Source organism: Pleurodeles waltl, chromosome 5 (assembly GCF_031143425.1).
Source record: "Pleurodeles waltl isolate 20211129_DDA chromosome 5, aPleWal1.hap1.20221129, whole genome shotgun sequence".
Taxonomy (NCBI): domain Eukaryota; kingdom Metazoa; phylum Chordata; class Amphibia; order Caudata; family Salamandridae; genus Pleurodeles; species Pleurodeles waltl.
The window spans coordinates 1,212,652,810-1,212,672,581 of NC_090444.1; the positions used below are offsets into that span (position 1 = coordinate 1,212,652,810).

Sequence of the window (19,772 nt, forward strand, 5' to 3'; positions counted from 1 at the left end):
CCTGCACCGGAGCCGTGGTCCCCACTGAGTACAACAACCTGACCGACACTACAGGCCCAATGTCTCCTCACCTCCTAAGTCACGCCACAGCTTGAGTCTAGAGCGCTGTGACATCCGACTCGGACTCCGCCGCCGCTCCTGTGGTTTGATCGCAGCACCACAAAGTCAACGCCTCGCGTCTTAACCTGCTGGATTGATTGACCCCGCCTTGTCATAAGGAACCAATGCCTCACAACCAACATCGCATCACCTCCCCTGCAACCGTAAGGAACCAACGCTTCACCTCCCCTGTCTAGCAGTAAGGAACAGACGCCTCACCTCTCTGGTAGCAATAAGGAATAGACGCCGCACTGGCTCCAGCGACGGCTCACCTCCCAAACTCCTTGCAACAGCTTTGCGTCCTCAACCTTTTCCAAGGTACTGTACCTGGGGTCTGTGCAAATATGTTACCGGCCTACACTCCTCCACAAGTGGTGTTGGACGTTTGGAGACTACTCTGTCAAGACGTCGTGATAGCCCCAGTTAGAGCTATTGTGTTTCTAAGTGCTGTACTAAGATTTAATATTTTAAAATTCGTATCTTTGCTTGTGTATGTTGGATTTTTGTCGTTTTGGTTGCGTTACTCAGACTGGCTATTTTTCTAAACTGGTGTGGAGTACCTTTGTGGTGTTTTCACTGTATTACTGTGAATTGTGTGTGTACAAATACTTTACACATTGCCTCTGAGATGAGCCTGACTGCTTGTGGCAAGTTACCAAGGGAGTGAGAGCAGGGGTTATCTTAGCTGTGTGACCCCCTTAACCTGACTAGTGAGGGTCCCTACTTGGACAGGGTGCAAACCACTGCCAACTAGAGACCCCATTTCTAACAATGTAAATTCCTGCAACAACATTGGGGTCAGTGGTTATGTGACTGCACTTACTATGCAGTCACAGGAATCAAAGATCATGTCATTGTGACCAGCATGCAATCAGAGGGTTTGAGAGGGCTAATCAATATATGTGTATTGTTACTTTTCCTATCACTATGATTTGTACTTTAAAGAGCAGAAAAACTTAGCAACTCTCATAACAGCAATGTTGGGGGAAAGAAAACAGATAGAGAGGACTGGTAACCCAACATATTGTCATATCTAGCTCTATAATCTATCTCCTCCCGGGAGGAGTATCTCCTAACCCATACCAGAACACTGAAAACAAGATCCTTACATTGCCATTCATTTGACATCATTAAATCAAAGCAGATTCTAGACTCTCTACAAAAGTTCCTGCTGAGCCACCTTTTGAGAACATGTTTTTCCCTCCGTAACACTCTTTCAGCTTCACATTGAAGCTCATTGAGACTGAAAATTCCTGGCACACAGCTCCCACTTAACAGCCAGGACAGCTTTCTATTGTGGCAAGCTGTGAGGTTTCAAATCTGGAAAGAGAATGATACACTGCTTTCCTACGATCACTGCTCTTTTCTTTTTCACTATGTGCAGGATCCTGTCTCACAATTCTACTGACTGTGCTACCATCATCGCCAAGCATCCAACTTCATGTTCTAGCAAAAAGTCCAAATGCTCGCCTCCCCAAATCTTTTTTCATCATGCGTCTAGATCGAATAAGTCTGATACCTTTTCTCTCATGCTATCAGCAAAGGGCAGCAAAGGGCAGCAAGGGCCTCTTGTGGTATAGCCACCAGCAATCCCAAAACTCATAAGTAGGTACCTCTCCGATGATCATACTATGTTTCTATTCATTCCTCTAGAACTACCAGAGACTCCACTGTCGCCTATCTAAACTCTTGATTGTCCCGAGTACTCTCTCTATTGATGCAGCATGCCCTGACAACACCTGAAATTTACCCCTAGTGAGGTTAACTCCTGTTCTAGCTCCAATTTCTCCCATATACTTTTCAACAGTGATTAATGAAGTCAGTTTTCTTCCAGAGATTAACGTGTAAGGCACTGATTGACTGATTCAAGTGGTGTTTTCTCACCTTCCATTAATTGTGTGTTGTCCAAGGAGCCAACAGTAGATTCCTGCGGATTAAATGGATCCAGTTCCACGTGGGCTAAAAAAAAAAAAAAAAACTCTCTACCCTTTCTTTTCTGGTCATCTTAGCCATCTGTAGTGGGCTAGAATTCCCATTTAATGCTCAGACAGGGCAGTAGTCCTACATAGGATCAGTCAAATTCAGCCACTAGGGACTGGACAAATTGAATTGAAGCTAACTGGAAATTTGTGTTTCACTCCGGTCTTTTTTCCATTGATGGTTCTTCTGACTAAAAAGAGAGATTAAAAGCCCTTCAGACCATGCCCCAGCTACAGCTACACCAGAGGCAAAGTGCCTCAAAATGAGTTGTTGCAGGCAGTAACAGTTAGCTGGGTGCCTCGAACTTAAAGCTCTGCCAGCCAAGAGGTTTCACTTTTTTCCCCTGCTCGGTCCGCCAAGTTAGTCAAATCACTTGGAGTACTCCTTCGGTGCTGCTGCTCTGGTTTACTAGTGGCGCTCGGTATCTGAATACTACCTTCTACTTGACACCCATCACAGAGAATCAGTCACATCCTGTAGATACACCTCCACCTTTCATTCTGGGAGCACTTCCGCAGTGGACCCTCGCTGGTCACTATTATCTTCGCCACGAGGAGAGGTCCTTAAACTAGGCCAGCAGAGGACCACAAAAGCACATTTTGGAGGTACATTTTGCTGCCAATGTTGATCTCAGGTGCCAGCGCAGCACAACTAACCACTCAAACTCTGACGGCTAGACGTCATAATAATCATCATGAACCCTAGGCAGGCAAGAAGGGAAAGAGTAATGTCAATGAGCTAAGGAACTCAAAGGCAGAGCCATAAGCTTAAGCTACAGCTGGCCCTGCCACCAGAGTTTTGATAACAGACATAAAAGTAAGTTTACAGACGTGTGCTTTGTACTGCCTGAGCCAAACTAGCCCAAAACAAGTCTATACACTCAGCCTCCTCAGACCTGGAATACACATCCTTGGCCGAGAGTGTTAATGACTGGTTGAATGGAAAATAGCCAGCCTCTGAGCGCAGAAGAGCACATGGGTATTAACTGCTGACTAATAAGTAGGCATTAGCTATCTATGAATGGACAAGAACAGTTAGCATGACTAATACAAGCCTTATCTCTACCTCTTTACACTTGGAAACGCAAAAGAGGGCTTCTTCTATTCATTCTCAGGACTCTCGTAGATGACCAGACTCCAGAGGTGGGGAGGAAAAAAAAACGGTCTGCTCCTTGTCAGACAGGAAGAGAGCTCATCTAAATAGGGTAGTAGCAATGCCCTGAAGACAGGTATGCCACGCTGAAACATGGGTTTCTGAGAAATGTTACAGTCAGGCAAAGAGAAACTACTGCCAAAAAAGGTGGGGGCTGGGCTTGGCAAAAGTAGTTCTGACTGGGTAGCAGAATTCCCCTGATCACTAGCTAGTGCACAGGATAAATCCGACACCTCAAACACCACCTACTCAGAACATTTCTGGACCTGGAAAGACTAACTTAAAAAGCCCTGCTAGGAGAAGACTAAAGGTCCCTGCTTCAAGACCAGGACTCACCCAAGGGTTCAAGGACTCCTAACAGACAGCTGATGCCCACAGACAGAACTGTTCCCTAGGGGTTAAATGTTTGGCCTCCAGTTTGCCTCCTTCAGTAAAACAATTAAGCAGAATGATTCCTAACTCAGCTGAGGGCTCAGCTGACCACTGAGGACTGGACCATGCAGGCCCCCTGGCTAGAGAGAGAGACACAAAGTGTCAAGCAATCAGCAGGACATCGTAATTTTTTACCTCTAGTGAATCAGGACAAGGTGCTGATGCTTTCACTAGAAGGTCACTCCCTAGGCTGGAAAGAAAGCCAGACTTGTGCTGCTCAGAGCTTTATGCCATGTTGAAGGCTGGTTGAACAGATTCTCACCATAAAGGTATCCGGCCTTGTGGAGCCCAGCTATAGCTCTTAGCCTTGCTCCACTGAGGATTTCGACTTTCAAGAGTTTGAAAGTAAAACCTTGGACGGGGCCCAAGTGACAAATCTATCTGACTCACGAAGTGAGGTCTGTGGCTATAAATCCAGTATGCCCCACTCAAAGCTTTTTGGGATAAACAGCTTCAGTGCAAACATGACGACAACATATGCAACTTTGAGGTACCCTCAACAGCCACAGCTTTGGACCTGCACCATTACTCATTACAATGTTCTAATTTTCCTAAATTGGATTGGGGATTTTGTTGAGTTTTCAGACTTTTAAATGTCTTGTCACTGTTTGAACTTAATTTGCATTTCTCTGACGAATTGCCTATTGCTTGTGCCACAGCTACCGGGGTTGAGCAGAAATTTGCCAAGTTCTTTGTTTTAACTAAAGCAGACCTAGTATGAGTAACCCTTCCCAAATGAATAACGCCATTCCTGACATTTTAAAAGAGTTTGTTTTGCTCTTCCGCACAAATTCACAGAATACACATCAAAGTATGTCTGCATGTTTTTGGTGGGATCGAAAGGCACCTACAGCGCAGAGGAGAGATCCATTGGTGGTGACCCAAATGCAGACCCCTGCGGCTCCTCAAAGCCCAAAGGCTTTCCAGAGTGAACTAGAAGAGTGCCAAAGTTGCACAACCTGGCCACCCTAACAGCCTCAATCTGCTCTGGCATTAATAACCCAGGGAATTCCAGGTGCATCAAGATCAACTTCAGAATTGGCTTCTCCGTTGGAGAGATGGAGTGGGACTGAGTGGCACAATGACACCCTCGCAACTTTTTTGACAATAGAGAGTGGCGGGATGGGCAAAATCCCACTTGGTCTGCTTGTGCTTCTCTGTTTTGACTTACCAGAAGGCTTTGACCATGAAAAGGATGTGTCATGGGAGCAGCAACAAGAGCTGGAAGTAGTTCATGCTCTCCACCTCCAGAGGGAGGCGGCCTTGCATAGTTTCTTCTGATGTTTGGCGCAGTACACCAAAGTTTAAAAATCCTTCAGAAAAAAAAACTTTTACAGGTGGCACCCTAACACAAAACAAAAGCAAACTTTATTTGGAGAAAATGTATAGAACAATAATAGGAGATGAGTCCTTCTTTCTACAGATAACCATCCATTACTGTTTTAAAAACTGAATAGTGAGTTCTAACAGGTAAGCATACTGAACTACGCATAAGCAGTGGAGGACACTATTCAATAAATCCATTAACATACAGCACTTTACGAAGATGAATCAAACATTTGCACCACTCAGGAACTAAAAATCCATTTACAAAGACATCAAAAGATGCTGACCATTTTCACATATTGAAAGCATTTGTCAGTGGACACTTTTAGCCATGATATACTTGCACATGCATGCAGGTAGTCCATTAGAGATCGACAGCCGTCTGACATTTGAGGTTATTTAATATATGCAGGTCATTTACAAACAGCATTCATTACCACTTTAGGTTATCGGTGAGAGCATCGTGTAGGATGCTGGATAATTTCAAGTACACGCATGCTTAAAAAGAAACACCTGGGGTCAACGTCTGGCAAACAACACAACAATGTCAACTGGAACCAGAGCAGATGGCAGCAACACGGAGACCGAGTAAAACATTGTGTGACCTCGTCCATATATTACTTGAATAAAAAGACTGCTTCTTGCATGCAACGCTTGTTTTTTGTGTGGAATAAGACACTCATTGGGTAAGCAAAACTACTCTCCGTCATGAGACAGTGACCTATATTCCAAAGAAAGGTGCATGGTTCAGATACTGCTGCCTCAACTGCTAGCTTTACACAGTAGGGACTTTTTTTGCAAAAAATATAAAAACGAATAAACTTACATGCAAGTTGTGTAAATTACAGAGAAGAATCAAGAGAATGGGCGCAAAAGTGAAAACTTTCAATTGCCAGAGTAATCGAGACTCTTCTGGCTCACACAATCTTTCATTCAATTGCTAAAACGTTTCTCAGTGTCATGGAGCACGCACGGCCTCTCTGCCTAACTATACATGTTTTAGAATTATTTTACTGCCCCTCCCCATGTTCGACTACAAAATGCGTTAGCTCTGCCACAACTGCTGCTATCCAGCATTACTGGTATCTTTTCTGCCAGAGAGGTAGAAATTAACGATTGGAGAAAAGCTGGGGTTCCAAGGCATTGGCTTGTGGCTAAGCATAAAGCACGGGCACAGTTTACACGCAGCTCAGTTAGTGTGCAAAGATCTATCTGAGCTAGTGGTGACCGCAGTACTATCATTTCATAGAACAATGATAAACTCAAGTTAACATGCTGGTTGATTGGTTCCAGCAAGGGAAATTTCCAAGTGAATGACTTCAATGAGAGGGAGTAATGCAATGTTTAAGATGTATTTATATATTTCAGAATATAACGTTTTTAACACATACTTTATTGCATTTTTATGAGCACTGTATGCTAGGTATCAGTTTCATGTGGCAACACAGCATGAGTCAAGGATACAAATCATTCAACAATTTACATCATGAGTAGCTGCATTCCTTAAGTAAGTAAATTGGTCGATGGTACCTAGGTTATACATTTCCACCTGTGAAACTGTTGCTTAAAGAGATATTGTGAATGAAACAGACAAGTCCCCAACAAATCTAAAAATCCTCCACCCCAAAACCCAAATTGTGATCTCTGATCCCGGTCTCTGCGAGTTGTCCAATGTCTAGCAGGATGGTGTCTTTTACATAGGGATGTCTAATAGGAGTAATGCTACACTAAGTGGTTATAAATGTAAGGAATGGGGAAGGGTAGCCCTCGCGTGTTGTGCCGGTCATGTGTTGGGTGACTTGACCAGTGCATGTCATTCGGAGTCTGCGTGGGTTTTAAAGGCTTCTTATAAACCATCCCAGCTCATGGGTGTAGGTTGCTTACTAACAGCGCCCTTGGACATTTGTCATTTTGCCAAGAGAAGTGCCAGATCTCCAAATCTAGCTGCGACTCTAAAACTCTTGGGTCTGAGACAGTGACCCGGGAGACTAAGTTCAGCATTATCCCTTTAGGCGGCTCCAGTCAGCGTGGGCAGTGTGTCATGTACATCTTCTCAGTAAGCAGCCAGCACCGTGCAGGCCCATAACATATGTAATGGGTCCAATGTGTCTGCACAACATCTGGGGCATATGGGGAGAGGTGCAGGGAAGATTTTGTGTAGCTTCAATGGTGTCAGATATCCCCAGTGAAAAACTGAAAATTGTCTGAATTTAGATCGTGAATTAAGGGAGATCTTTCATGGGTATTATAAAATAGAGTGCTGCTCCTTGTTATGCAGAGAGTGGGCCAGGCGGTCTTCCCTTTTGGTTAGTAAGGAGTCCAGGGATGTGTTTATGTGACTGCATATTCCCTTGAAAAGTCACTTAACTAAGTGTCTACCGTACCCCATGCCTTAGGCAGTTTAAATTACGGTATGAGTAGTAGGTTTAGTTCCCCGTGGGGTCCTGTTTCTATGCAGGTATTGAGTAACAGTAGTGTGTGTCAGAAAAAAGAATCCTGGTAACCTATTTAGCTGTGTGAATTGTTGGTGTGACGTAAGTGTGCTCTCCACAAACGCGTCTGCACTGTCGTAATCCCCGACTCCTCCCAGGGCAGTAACAGTCACTGTGAGTGTGCCTTGAGACGTGGGAAAACCTCTGAAAGGTATAGTAGAGGCACAGGTGGGAGGTGAGTTTGCATAGTGAGTAGCGCATGTCCAGTATGTCAGTGCAATACGGAGTAGTAATGGGAGACAGGTCAGTTTCAGTGTCCGGGGTAGTAATCATTGGTGGAGTTTACCCCCTTTCCACTTTTGGCACGCATAAGTTATTTCGTCTAAGTGATGTCCTGCTAACCAGTACAATAACCATTGGGGCTGCCTCATCAAAACAATAGGCTTTAAAGTTAGGGGCACCCCAGCCCCTCACCTGGTGGAAGTTGCATTTTGGATAGGCTGACTCTGCCCTGTATCCCCCCACAAGCTCGAACAAAAGTAAGTCTAGTAATTTAAAAACCTTTGCTGGGATGACAACGGCCAAACTGACGAAGTAGTACAGCAAGCAGGGTAACATCACCATCTTTGGTAGCGCTATCCAGCCTGCTCCTGTCAGTGGCAGTGTGACCCAGAATTTTATGTGGGATTTCAGAGAAGTAGTAGCTCTGACAAGATTTCTGGCTATTAAGTCTTCAGGGCTGCTGAAAATTTTAATGCCCAGATACCGGAAGGTGTGGAATGCCATCTGTATAGTGTATGGACCTTGAGGTAATGTACTGTTATGGAAGGAAAATGAATGGGATTTGGTGGGATTGATCAGTAGACCGGACAGTTTGTCAAATAACTGTGGCAAGCTTGCGATTGGTGGCAAATCCATGTCAAGATCTCATATGTATAGAATCGTATCCTCTAAACAAGGAGACAGTATGGACTTTAGGTCCTTGTGGAACTTCACAGGTGAGGGCCATTTGGCGAAGCTGGAGAGCCAGTGGTTCCTCAGCCAAGACGAATACCAGTGGTCACAGTGGGCACCCTTATCTAGTGCAGTGGGACACTGAGTATTGCTCGGATATGTGTGCCCCGGTCCTTGCTCTGGCTGTGGGGTTAGCATATAGGAGCCAGATCCACTGTATGAAGGTTTGGGGAATATTGAATTTTGCAGAGGCAGAGAACATATAGTCCCAACCTAGTGTATCAAATGCTTGCTGAAGATCCAGAGAGAGGCAGCCCACCTTGGGGTAGCGTTCATGTGCCGCTTCCATCATCTGGTAAAGGTGCTGGATATTTAAAGAGGTGCTGCATCGGGGAATAAAGTCACATTGATCAGTCTGAATCAGCTGAGGAAGCGTGGAAGGAGGTGTGTGTGCTTGAATTCCCGCAAACACTTTGCCTAATATTTTAGATTTGGTATTGAGAAGAGAGTGGGGTTGATAAGATGATAGGCCTTCTGGGTTGCGACCTAGTTTTAGTAGGGATGTGACCAGCACTTGTCGGGTAGTGCGTGACAGTGAGCTCGCGTCTAGTGATGCGTTATAATCCTCTCCAATTCGGGAATTAGGCAAGAAGCAAATGTGGCATATAATTCAACAGGCAGCCCATCTAGCTCTGGTGTTTTACTGTGAGCTATTTAATTGATAGCATGGCAGATTTCCCCAGGCGTCAGAGGGGACCCCAGGTTCTCCCGTTTTGTAGCAGATACATGGTGTAGTCTCAAGTTGTTAACAAAGGCATCTATGCTGCCAGGTATCAGGGAAACATCATATAGCTCCATACAGTACTAGTGGAAGGCATCATGTATATCCACCTGCATTGTGCAGTATGTGTGGGTGTGACCACCGACAACACCTCTGTAGCTTTATCTCCTTCTGCGTGGAATTTGTGTGTATGCAGCATAGTCGAAGACCCTGAGGCGCTCAAGGAGTTCTGCATATTTCATCCTCACCTCTTGTAGGCAATCTGCTTGTGCATCAGTCAATATTGATTCACATTCAAGGAGTTGCAATTGGGTCTCTGTGTGAGGAAGGTCTAGGAGGACAGCTCTCCATGCGCCTACAGAGTATTAATGGACACCCCTCTTATCACCACTTTAAAAGCCTCCCATTCCGTTAACGAGAATAAAGTGGTGTTAGCGTTTTCTGTGAAATGTGTGGATGGATTTCGCTAAGGTGTCCTTAAAGACAATGTCTTCCAATAATTGTTGGTGTAAACGCAATGTCGGTATTGGGGTTGGGACTTGGCCCCAGGTCTGGTGGATTGTGGTCTGATCATTTTTTTTTACCTAGGTAGTGTGCGTGACATGTCTAATGGTATAGAGCAAAGGATCCTGTCCAGGAGGATGTGTAGTTTATTTGACGGTAGAAAGAGTTTTAACGCATTTCTGCTTTGAGAGCGCACCAAGCATCAGACAGGCACCTTCCTGCAACCCATTGCCCTAGGGCCATGGCTTGTTTAACAGAGGTCACACTCGGTAATGGGAGTGGTCCAGATTAAATCTATGACCGCATTAAAGTCTCCTCCTAGCATTTGGGGGAAGTGTGTCCACTCAGCTAATACAGTGGAAAGGTGCACCAGAAACGTCTTGGTCTGGGTTGGGGGCTTAGATAATGCCTAGTACCAGTACTCTGCCATCGAGTGTGCCCAGAGCAAAAACATATCAACCATTCTCATCTATTCTGGTCTCAGATGCCTCAAATATAATCCCTGCATGCAGACAAATGGCTGCTCCACATGCAACGGCAGAGTATGAGGTGGCAAATAACGGTCCTCTCCATTTTGCATGTAATTTGACAGCATCAGCAGCGGAGAGAAGGGTCTCTTGTAGACAAACTATTTTTGCTTTTCGGCAGTTGAGGTGAGAGGATGCCATGCCTTTTCTGGATGAATCCCATGCACCTGATATTCCAAGTTAGTATTTTATGAATATTCTGAGCAACCAATAATACACATTACTTAGGTATAATGCATGTAGTACCCATCACAAGCAAAATGAGACATTTGGAAACAGTGTATAACTAAAACCAAAAGCCTATACTAGGTTCAATGAAAAACAATTGTTTGACCAGAAGGGTAAAATCATCTTAGCAGATGATTGTCGTGTGCAATCACAGTGGCTGGGGAGAGGGTGGGCTGGGTATGCCGATTGGCATTTGAATGTTATGCAAAGGCCAAGAGTCAATATTAGGAAGATGCTTCTGCATTAATGCTCCAAGAAACCATATTGTGAGGCTCGACATGGATCAGTAGGTCTATTGATAAATGTGGTGCTCTAAAGGAAAGAAATAAAGCCTAGTTTATATGCATCATTCCATGACAGTGATCTCTCCCAATGATAGGATCGGGAGCGACTCGTGGGGGTGGAAGGGGTGGCGCGGCGCGCAGTGTGGAGCACTGGGGAGAGGCATAAACATTCAAATAAATTAAATAGAAAAAAATACAAACACTCATCTTGCTCCTCGCCGTTCCTCTCCTGCGTCTTGCTGCAAGCACAGGCTCCCAGCCTGCCCTGCAGCCAATCCTGACACTGCTCAAAGCAGTGTCAGGACTGGCTGGAAACGCCCAGCTAGGGTGCTCCCAGGCAGACTGGGAGCCTGTGCAGGCTCTCTCCAGACCGGCAACTGTGTTGCCGGGCTGGAGAGAGCACCTGGCGCATGTATGTTTGGCCGGGCAGAGACGGCCGGCCAAACATACATGCGCAGTGAGAGGGAGTGCTTGTCACCTCTGTGGCCCAACCCTTTTAAAAGCCTTGCCTTGAGAGAGCAATAACTGTCATATCAAAAATCATTAGAAATGTTACTATAAAAACAAAGTCATCTCTTTTTGATGCAGCCATCTTGCTCCTTTTGTAATTATCTAACAGGAAACCCTCAGTGAGAAGCACTTGCTGTTCCGGCCATCATGTGCCTTTCAATGCTTTAATGCTGTTTGCATTCCTTGAACAAGGTCATAATTGCTCTGTGGTCTTCCCTAAGTAGTGACTGTCAAACATTAGATCAGCCTGACTTCAGAGGTCTTGCAAGGGCTGTTGTCATTTGGTGTGATGCTATACCCTTCTACTGAATTAGGGCCCAAATAGGCTAGATAGTCTCTAGTTAATGGGAGGGTATTGCCATGACTTTGCCCATGTTTTTGAAGGCCTTTAAATGTCTAGATAGTCAACACTAACTGGTGTAAGGAAGAACAGCAAAAGAGCACGAGTGACCTTATGTAGGTACCAAAAGGGTGTCCAGCAAGTCAGAGCAAGCCACTCACGGTCTCCTTATTACAGAGTTGGGGCAGAAGCAACGATGCCCCTGAGGAGGCCTGAAAGCAAAGGAGCCAGCAAAGGAGCCCGGTAACTAGCTTGTATCTTACCCCTCATTAGTCCTACCCTCTCAAGACAAGTTTAAAAAAAAAAAAAACTGTTGTTGGTGAGAAATAGCAGTACATGAGATACAGAGCACTAGACCCACCGTAAAAGCAGACAAAGGGCCGCGGTCAAAAGACCGCGGCGGCCATTTAAACATTTCCGCTGGGCCGGCGGGCGCTCTCCGAAAGAGCGCCCGCCGGCCCAGCAGAAATGCCCCTGCAACGAGGACGCCGGCTCAGAATTGAGCTGGCGTAGTTGCAGGGGTGCGACGGGTGCATTTGCACCCGTCGCGTATTTCAGTGTCTGCAAAGCAGACACTGAAATACTTTGCGGGGCCCTCTTAAGGGGGCCCCTGCAGTGCCCATGCCAATGGCATGGGCACTGCAGGGGCCCCCAGGGGCCCCGCGGCACCCCCTACCGCCATCCTGTTCATGGTGGGTTTCCCGCCATGAACAGGATGGTGGTAGGGGGTGTCTGAATCCCCATGGCGGCGGAGCGCGCTCCGCCGCCATGGAGGATTCAATGGGGCAGCGGTAAACCGGCGGGAGACCGCCGGTTGACCCTTTCTGACCGCGGCTGAACCGCCGCGGTCAGAATGCCCTCGGGAGCACCGCCAGCCTGTTGGCGGTGCTCCCGTGGTCGGTGACCCTGGCGGTCACCGGCCGCCAGGGTCAGAATGACCCCCAAAATCCTGCCAACAACGTTCTCTAGGGGCTCTTTCAAATCCGATCCTATCAGATCAGAAGAAAACAATACAACATGATATTTTTTTTTTACATTAAGCACATTGAAGAAAAACAGCAAGTGAAGTAAGTAAGAATAAAGCAATATTTTAAAGAACAAAGATATGATGGGCCAGAGGTCCACTGTTTGGAATCCTTGCAGCTACTGGGACGTTGCAGCAGCTGGCTGCCTTAAAGTAACAGGGTCAAATTCCCTTTAATGGGGCTTCTGCCTTTTAATCCACATTTTCCTAAATGTTTTCCTGTTTGAAAGCACAGCCTTACAAGCTTTGAAACTTGATTTTTTATTTATACAAGAAAGGCAACTTAAAGTTGTCCTTAGATTAAACATATTTTAAGAAATCAATTTCCCTTTGAAATACTTATTTCCTGGCTCTCACCGCTGGGTGGAGATATTGAATGTTTATGAATATTAAATTAGATTCTACGTTGGAGAACAAACGCTGTGGAACGCTGGCTCCTATTGCTTATAACAATGCCAGTATTTCAGTTCCAAAACACAAATCCACATTATATGAGTTTTTATATTATCCCTCCAAAATTTTTAAAGCAATACAAAAACACAAGAAATGCAGTAAGAGATTAAGCAGTGTTGCATAGATAGGTTAGAAAGCAAGTGTCGTAGACATCTGAAAACGGCAGAAAACTCCTCTACTGTATACCGTGAATAAGACTGCTTACCTTAGTAAACATCACAAAGTGGAAAATAAACTTCGTTTTCAAATGACAACAACATTCAGGCATGTATCAATCAAGCGACGAAAAGCAACATTATGAGCCAACAATCATATGCTGCAGTCTAATAATGTTCTATATATTTGATTTTTAAAAAAGGATAGTGAGGATTTTAGGGCATAGTTAACCTCCATCTTTACAGCTTGGAGAAGATGAAGGGGATGGACTTATACAGTTTATGGACATATGGTTTGCCACCCATCAAGAGAACTGAACCTGCGAAGACCTTCATATTCCCTTGACTTACTGCTTCCCATTGGTTTTAAGAGCACAGAAACCAGTACAGTAGAAATACAGCACTCCCAAGACATCCTCAGATACATCATTTGCAAAGTGTTGCAACTCAGTTGCATACAAGGCATGTCCTCTCCTCCAGCTCCAGAGAGTGGCTCATCCTTATCCACAAGAGCACGTCCAAAGGCATTCTACCTTCCTGCCAAAGGAGCCTGTTTAATGTTAAAAAAGCATAGCAAAACTGGGCATCTGCTCAAGACTTCAATGAATGAAGAGAATAAGCATGCACACTGTACCTCATTCTGAAGCTCGTCATCACTTTTAGTTGAGGCAAGCATTTCAAAGAGAGTGCAACAAAGGTCTTCTGCGGTTGGTCCTCCAGACGTCCCATGTAACGTCTCCTGGACATACTTCTCCACTTCACCAAGCAGGAAAGAATCTTCACCTTGTTTAAAAGACTTGTGGTCCGTGCCATTGAGGGGGCTTTCCTGGAAGCCGGCCAAGTGGTTATTGCGGTGTCTGCTGAAATCAAAGCTGACATGTCTCTCCGCATCTGCATCACCGTTTAGAGGCAGCTCCTCGCAGTCCTCCAAGTCATACATCTCGAGTGAAAACGTTACATTTTTACCAAAGCAGCCTCTGTGGTTTTCTTCTTTTTCTTCAAACATCTGTACAAGGGATTCCAGCTGCTGCTCTGTTAAGCGCGAAGTAATGTAACATGTGGCCCGACAAGCTGCGGTGGCAGATGTTGAGGGAAAGGGCCCAAACATTTGCTTGATAGCCTTGGTCTCCTCTTGGCCAACGCAATCCCTGTTGTGAAAGATCTTGAAGAGAAAAACAGCTCCACTTTCAATTGCTTCTTGGCCGTGGTCGGTTCCCACTGTTCAAAAACAAGGGCAACAGCCAAGCTATCAATTGCAAATCAAAGACATTATCAGTGACAATATCAATACAGTAAGCACATTATTCGACAAGTTAAGTCCATACTTTCAATGAATCATAGAGATAGGTGAAAAACCTGCATCCACAGTATAAGGAAAACAAGTATATACCTAAATATGCATGATATTCTTTTACAAAAAACACTGTTTAGCAGAGGTAAAAATCTGCAACCGGTATAACCAGCAAAATAAATGGGTCTCAACAAATATGGCGTTAAATACATACATAAATCAGTTAAAGTCCGATTGAGTTTAAGAGGACCACTTGGGTGTCACGGCTTGAAGGGTTGCAAGATGGCCACAGGCCTCTGAGGCTTTAAGTAGCCTCTGCTCATTTCGAGGTTGGTAGAGTGCTTGGATCCTCCGAGCACGCAAGTGCAAACCACAGAAGAGGAGAAACACTTCAGCACATGGAGATCCTATTCACAAGCTATTGTTGCTGAGAAGAGAAATGTGTTTTAAGATTTGAGTCTCTGAAATTTGCGTTTGGGGTCTGCTTCCTTTTGAAGTGTTCACTCCTCTGCCCTGCTCTTCCTCCAGAAAGCAGTCTGTCAGAGCAGAAGCAACTCCAACTCTGAAAGCCCCACAACACAGGCCATGAGAGTACCAAGTTGTTCACTCCTGGATGTCAGAAACAGAGATAGGTGCATCAAAAGGTTACCCAAGAGTCCCAGCCCTGCTCATTTTGATTCTCTTATCAGTTCTATCACCATCCTGAGATGTGGCCAGGCCCCTTTCCACTGACCTCTCTCTGAATCTAAGACCAGTCTTTAAAATGTACTGAAGAGGCTGGCTCTCCCTTCCTCCGGTGTGTGTCCCACCCAGCTCAAAGAAATGCAGCAATTCATAAACCTGTTGGGGAAGGGCAAGGTTTTTTCCATCCCCCTCATACTCCTACTGTCAGCCCTGGGTCTCCCAAAATGTAACCCAGACTCTTCCATGTATTGTACCATTCACAGGCACATAAACACTAACGAAAAATACCACACACATACACTGCACAGGGCTACATACTAAATTGATGTAGGCAAGGGTGAGGTAAGCACACTGCTGCAGAACTTTACATGAGTGAACTAGTAGGCCTTACTCCAGTGACACAGGTGAAAATGTCTGTTCACTTCTAATGATCACTAAATAGTATGTTGCAACCACGGCGCATGTGCTACTTAACTCCTGGTAAAGGCAATAGCCTTTCATCACTATGAGGGTAGCTCTTTAGGCATTTCTCCCAGTCCAACAAGACTGCAATCTGTTTTTCGCACTTTTTATTGAACCACTGGCTTCGGCAATTCGGCAAGATGAGGGTATTTACCTTCCTATTACTCAAGCACCCAAACTCAAACTGTTTGCTGATGATATGATTCTTTATCTTCGCGCGGACCCACATAATCTAGCCAGAACCTTTCCAAAGATTAAGGCTTTCACGGATCTCAGTCGCTATAGACTCACCCACTCAAAGTCTGAGGCTCTTTTGTTTAATGCGGAGATGTTGGTCCTGCCAGCGGGTATACGAGTCCAGTCCCGGCTATCTAGCCCTATTAGATATTTTGGGGTATTCGTATCTCATGATGTTTCTGATTTGTTCCAGTTAAACCATGTAGCTGCTGGTTCAGGATCTTTTGCCAACAATCCCTTTTGAAGTGTTCCATCTGGTGGCACTTACAGCAAGCCATCACATTGGACTTCGAAAAACGTTCCTGACCTCCTTTCTCATGATGCCCCTTCCCAGACAAACCATTACCATTGTTTCTCAGCTCTCTTAGAGGCCCATGGGAAATGCCCTGGCCCTTAGACTCAGGTTTGAAATCAGTCACTTTGGCTTAGAAATGTGCTGTCTTAGCCACCTTTGAACTCTGTCAGGAAACACTGCAAGCTTCTCTGGACTACTCTATGAGATCAGACAAGTATTGCCAAAGTGGGGTAAGTCGATCTGACACCATCAACTGGTTAAGGACTACATGTCCTTGGCCTCCATCCCTCTTACCCACTCATTCCAAATATGCAATTCCCCATTAATCCCGGTCTAAAAAGGAACACCACTTGTTCTATTGTACTCACGGAACCTCTAAAGGTACTGAGCTGGCTTTAGTCCAAACAGTCTATGAGAGGGCTTGCCTCCTTAGCTCGTAGACCATTCTTTTAATTGTGGCTGTCCCTTCTTCCTTCCAATGGCATGCATCTCATCAGGGCAGCTGCCTTAGACACCTAATTCAAGGCCTGCATCTTACAAGCAACCTCAAAGCTCACAAGCCATTCCAAGATGTCCTGACCTTCCACATGCAGATGCACATGCACAAGATCTCTTGGAACCTTGGCTACAGCCTGGCCTTAACTGGATTTACAGTCAATTATCGCAAATGGAGTTGTCATTGCTACCATCCACTGTTTCACCTCCCTTTCTCTCTGTTGCTCTTGCCTCTCTTGCAGTTTCTCTTACTGGGCCCATTCCTGCTGTCTCCTTGCCTCTTGTTGCCAGTAGGGTAGTCTTAGCTTATCACTTTCAACCTCCCTGGACTTTTTCTCTTGCTCAGCCCTAGCATTCAGGAGAACTAAATACAACCTCAGTCTGTTAGGCTCAACTCACCCAAGGGATTTTTTCCTGAAAGTGGTCTGAATCCACAGTGCCCTCTTCCCGGGTTCCGAAGATGGTTTCTGCTTCAGAGTTAACTACAGGCTCTTCCCTTTCACACGGTGTTTCAAACTGGTCCCTAATGAAATTAGCAAGGACCTCTCTGTCCCTACTCCTAGGAAGCTTTTACCCCCTGTCTACATAAATCCTTCATCTGATCTATAACCATGCTGGTGAGGTCTATTCCCAATTGTGTTCTCCATTGTATATGCGTGCCGACTTTGTGCATAAAAAGTGGACCAATAGTGCTACTGTTGTAAATTTGTAATGGCCAATATCTCACCTGTGCCCAAGGATCCTAAATATTAGGTACCCCATCTTTGCTGCCAATTGTCAAAAACCTAGGTTCCCTCTGGACTGTGTGTGTGTGCATGTCCATCCACATTATACAGTGACCTCTTCTCATATTTTACACGTTGAGCCAGACCTGGCTTTTTCCACTAAAACCATTTTACATTCTGGAGCTTGTAATTTTGCTTCTTTCCTCAATAGGTACTTGCTGAAGAACTGCATCATGGATGATGCTGCACTGTTACAAAAAAAAAATGACTTATCAACACGACACCCTGTTCACGTATTTTGTGGCACAGTCTCTTTCATTTGCTTCATGCATAAAAACAACCACTGACAATACGCATAATTTTACCTTGTGGATAGTGAAAAGGCTTTTGTCAGACTTTACTCCATTGAGATTCAAGCAAGGAAGCTAAGGCCTGACAGGCTGAGGTCCTTAATGTATATGTACGAAGAGCTTCCCTATTCAGGTGGAGACCAAAGGGGAGACTGACTCCCATAAGGGCACATTCAGGACAAATATTTACTGAGCAGATCTTAAAAATATACATCTCCATGCTTCGTAACTTAACTCTTTCCTCAAACTCCTTTCATCTCTTCTTCAACTTATCTTTCAGTCTCACCTTTTCCCCCTCTCTTTCACAGGGTCACCAATTGTCCCACTCGCTTTCTTTCTTATTAGTTCCTCTCACATCCTCCACTCTTCCTCTTGTGTCACCTTCATATCCGATTTGACTGTCTTTTCTTACTCTTTTTATCACATTTGCTGCATGCTCTCAGTAGCCTACACTTCTTTTCCTTCTCTCTTTACCTCTTCATTGCTCTCCTATATCTGTTTGAGTCAGACATTAGTTCAAGGCAGCTTTTTGTGGATCAGATAAATATAAAGAGACAGTAAGAGTTTCAGGTGAATTTAGAATTAAGCGACCAAAGCCATCACTTTGACACTTCAAACATTTAATCACTGTTGTTCAGTTAATACTGATTTTAGGGGTGCTCTTTCTTCATCTCTTTATATTCACTTGGTCACCCTTGGGTGAAATAAACAGACTCCTTGGAACATGAATCGTATGCGTGGAACTTGCATACATTCAATACTGACAAGCATCAATCATAAACACTTTTAGGATTAGGTCTATTAGCCTAAAATAAGCAACCTCTAGCAACCGCTATGTTAACAACCTCTATGTTGATGGCAGTTTAAATAAATCTTGAATGGTTGCCCCATCCTCAAACCTATTATCTCCCACAATGTGGCTCACTACTATACTCTGTTCCTCTTGGAATCAAGACAAGGCTGCACACTAACACTCCTTAGCCACACATCCCAAATAATTATTAGAGAGAACATTGGTCAGAACCACTTTCAGACGGCCACAGAGCAAGCAGGAGCTACTGGGGTCACCTGTGGGAGCTAAGGTCTTTTACGCCTGCTGTCCCGAGGCCAGACATACTATGGGTCCCGAGCAACTGGGTGAAGTACCCATTCAGCACTTGACTCTCAAAGGTAGTGCTGGTCAAGCAGTCCAAGGCTTCTTCGAGGGGGCTGAGGGAGGTAGGTACAGTTCACAACTCAAAGTATATTCAATATCAGCAATAAATGATTGTATAGTCAAATACTTCATTTTATGACAAAAGTAGTGTGGAAAGACGGCTGATTGCAGAGGTCCCCTGACTTTTTGCTCCCATTTTTCACTTTTTGCTAGTGTTTTCCTGACTCTGATAGTGCTCTGGGTACTGCTAACCAGTCCCACGGCCTGTGCTCTGTGTAAAATGAGTATGCAAATTAGGCTAATTATAATTGGCTAAGTCAACCTACCTATAAGTCTCTAGTATAGGGTAGGGCATGTAGGTTTAGGGACCGCAGCATAGGTGGTGCCCCCATAGGTGCACTGCTGAGGTTCCCTGCGTCGTTTTAAAGGCAGGCCTGCCTTACTGGCTGCTTTTAAATTAAAGTTACATGCAAATTCGACTTTAGGATTAAAAGTAGCTCCAAAGTCTTAAACTACGTTATGTTTACATGTAAGACACCCCTAAGGTGTGCCCTATGTGCCCTTAGGGTTAGGTACCATGTAACTATAAGCAGGGACCTTTTAAAATAGTTTTATAAGCCCTGGTGAGGTAAAACAGCCAAAATAGTTCTTCCCTCATTGTAGTGAATAGCCTCCCCATTGGCTAGAATGGGGAGACTTTAATTTTAAAAATCCCCTTAAGTAAAAGATACCTCAAGTTTGGTATCAAATTAACTGTTATAATAAATCCCACAACTTCCAGTTGTTGGATTTAATATAACTTGTCCAGGTAAAGAGTTTTAAACTTTACCTGAAAAGTTGCCAACTTCAGGCCCGCAGTGTTTGATTCTGCTTTGCTCAGATTGGCCAGCCTCTGG

General features: G+C 44.8%; 1 protein-coding gene across 1 annotated transcript in view; it reads right to left on the reverse strand.

The window, feature by feature from the left end:
• ASCC3 (activating signal cointegrator 1 complex subunit 3) overlaps positions 1-19,772 on the reverse strand; it is a 1,806,704-nt gene that overhangs the window by 1,641,197 nt on the left and 145,735 nt on the right. The window contains exon 4 of the mRNA XM_069235471.1: positions 13,816-14,399. Coding sequence (XP_069091572.1) covers positions 13,816-14,399 — 584 coding nt within the window. The remainder of the gene's footprint in view (positions 1-13,815; positions 14,400-19,772) is intronic.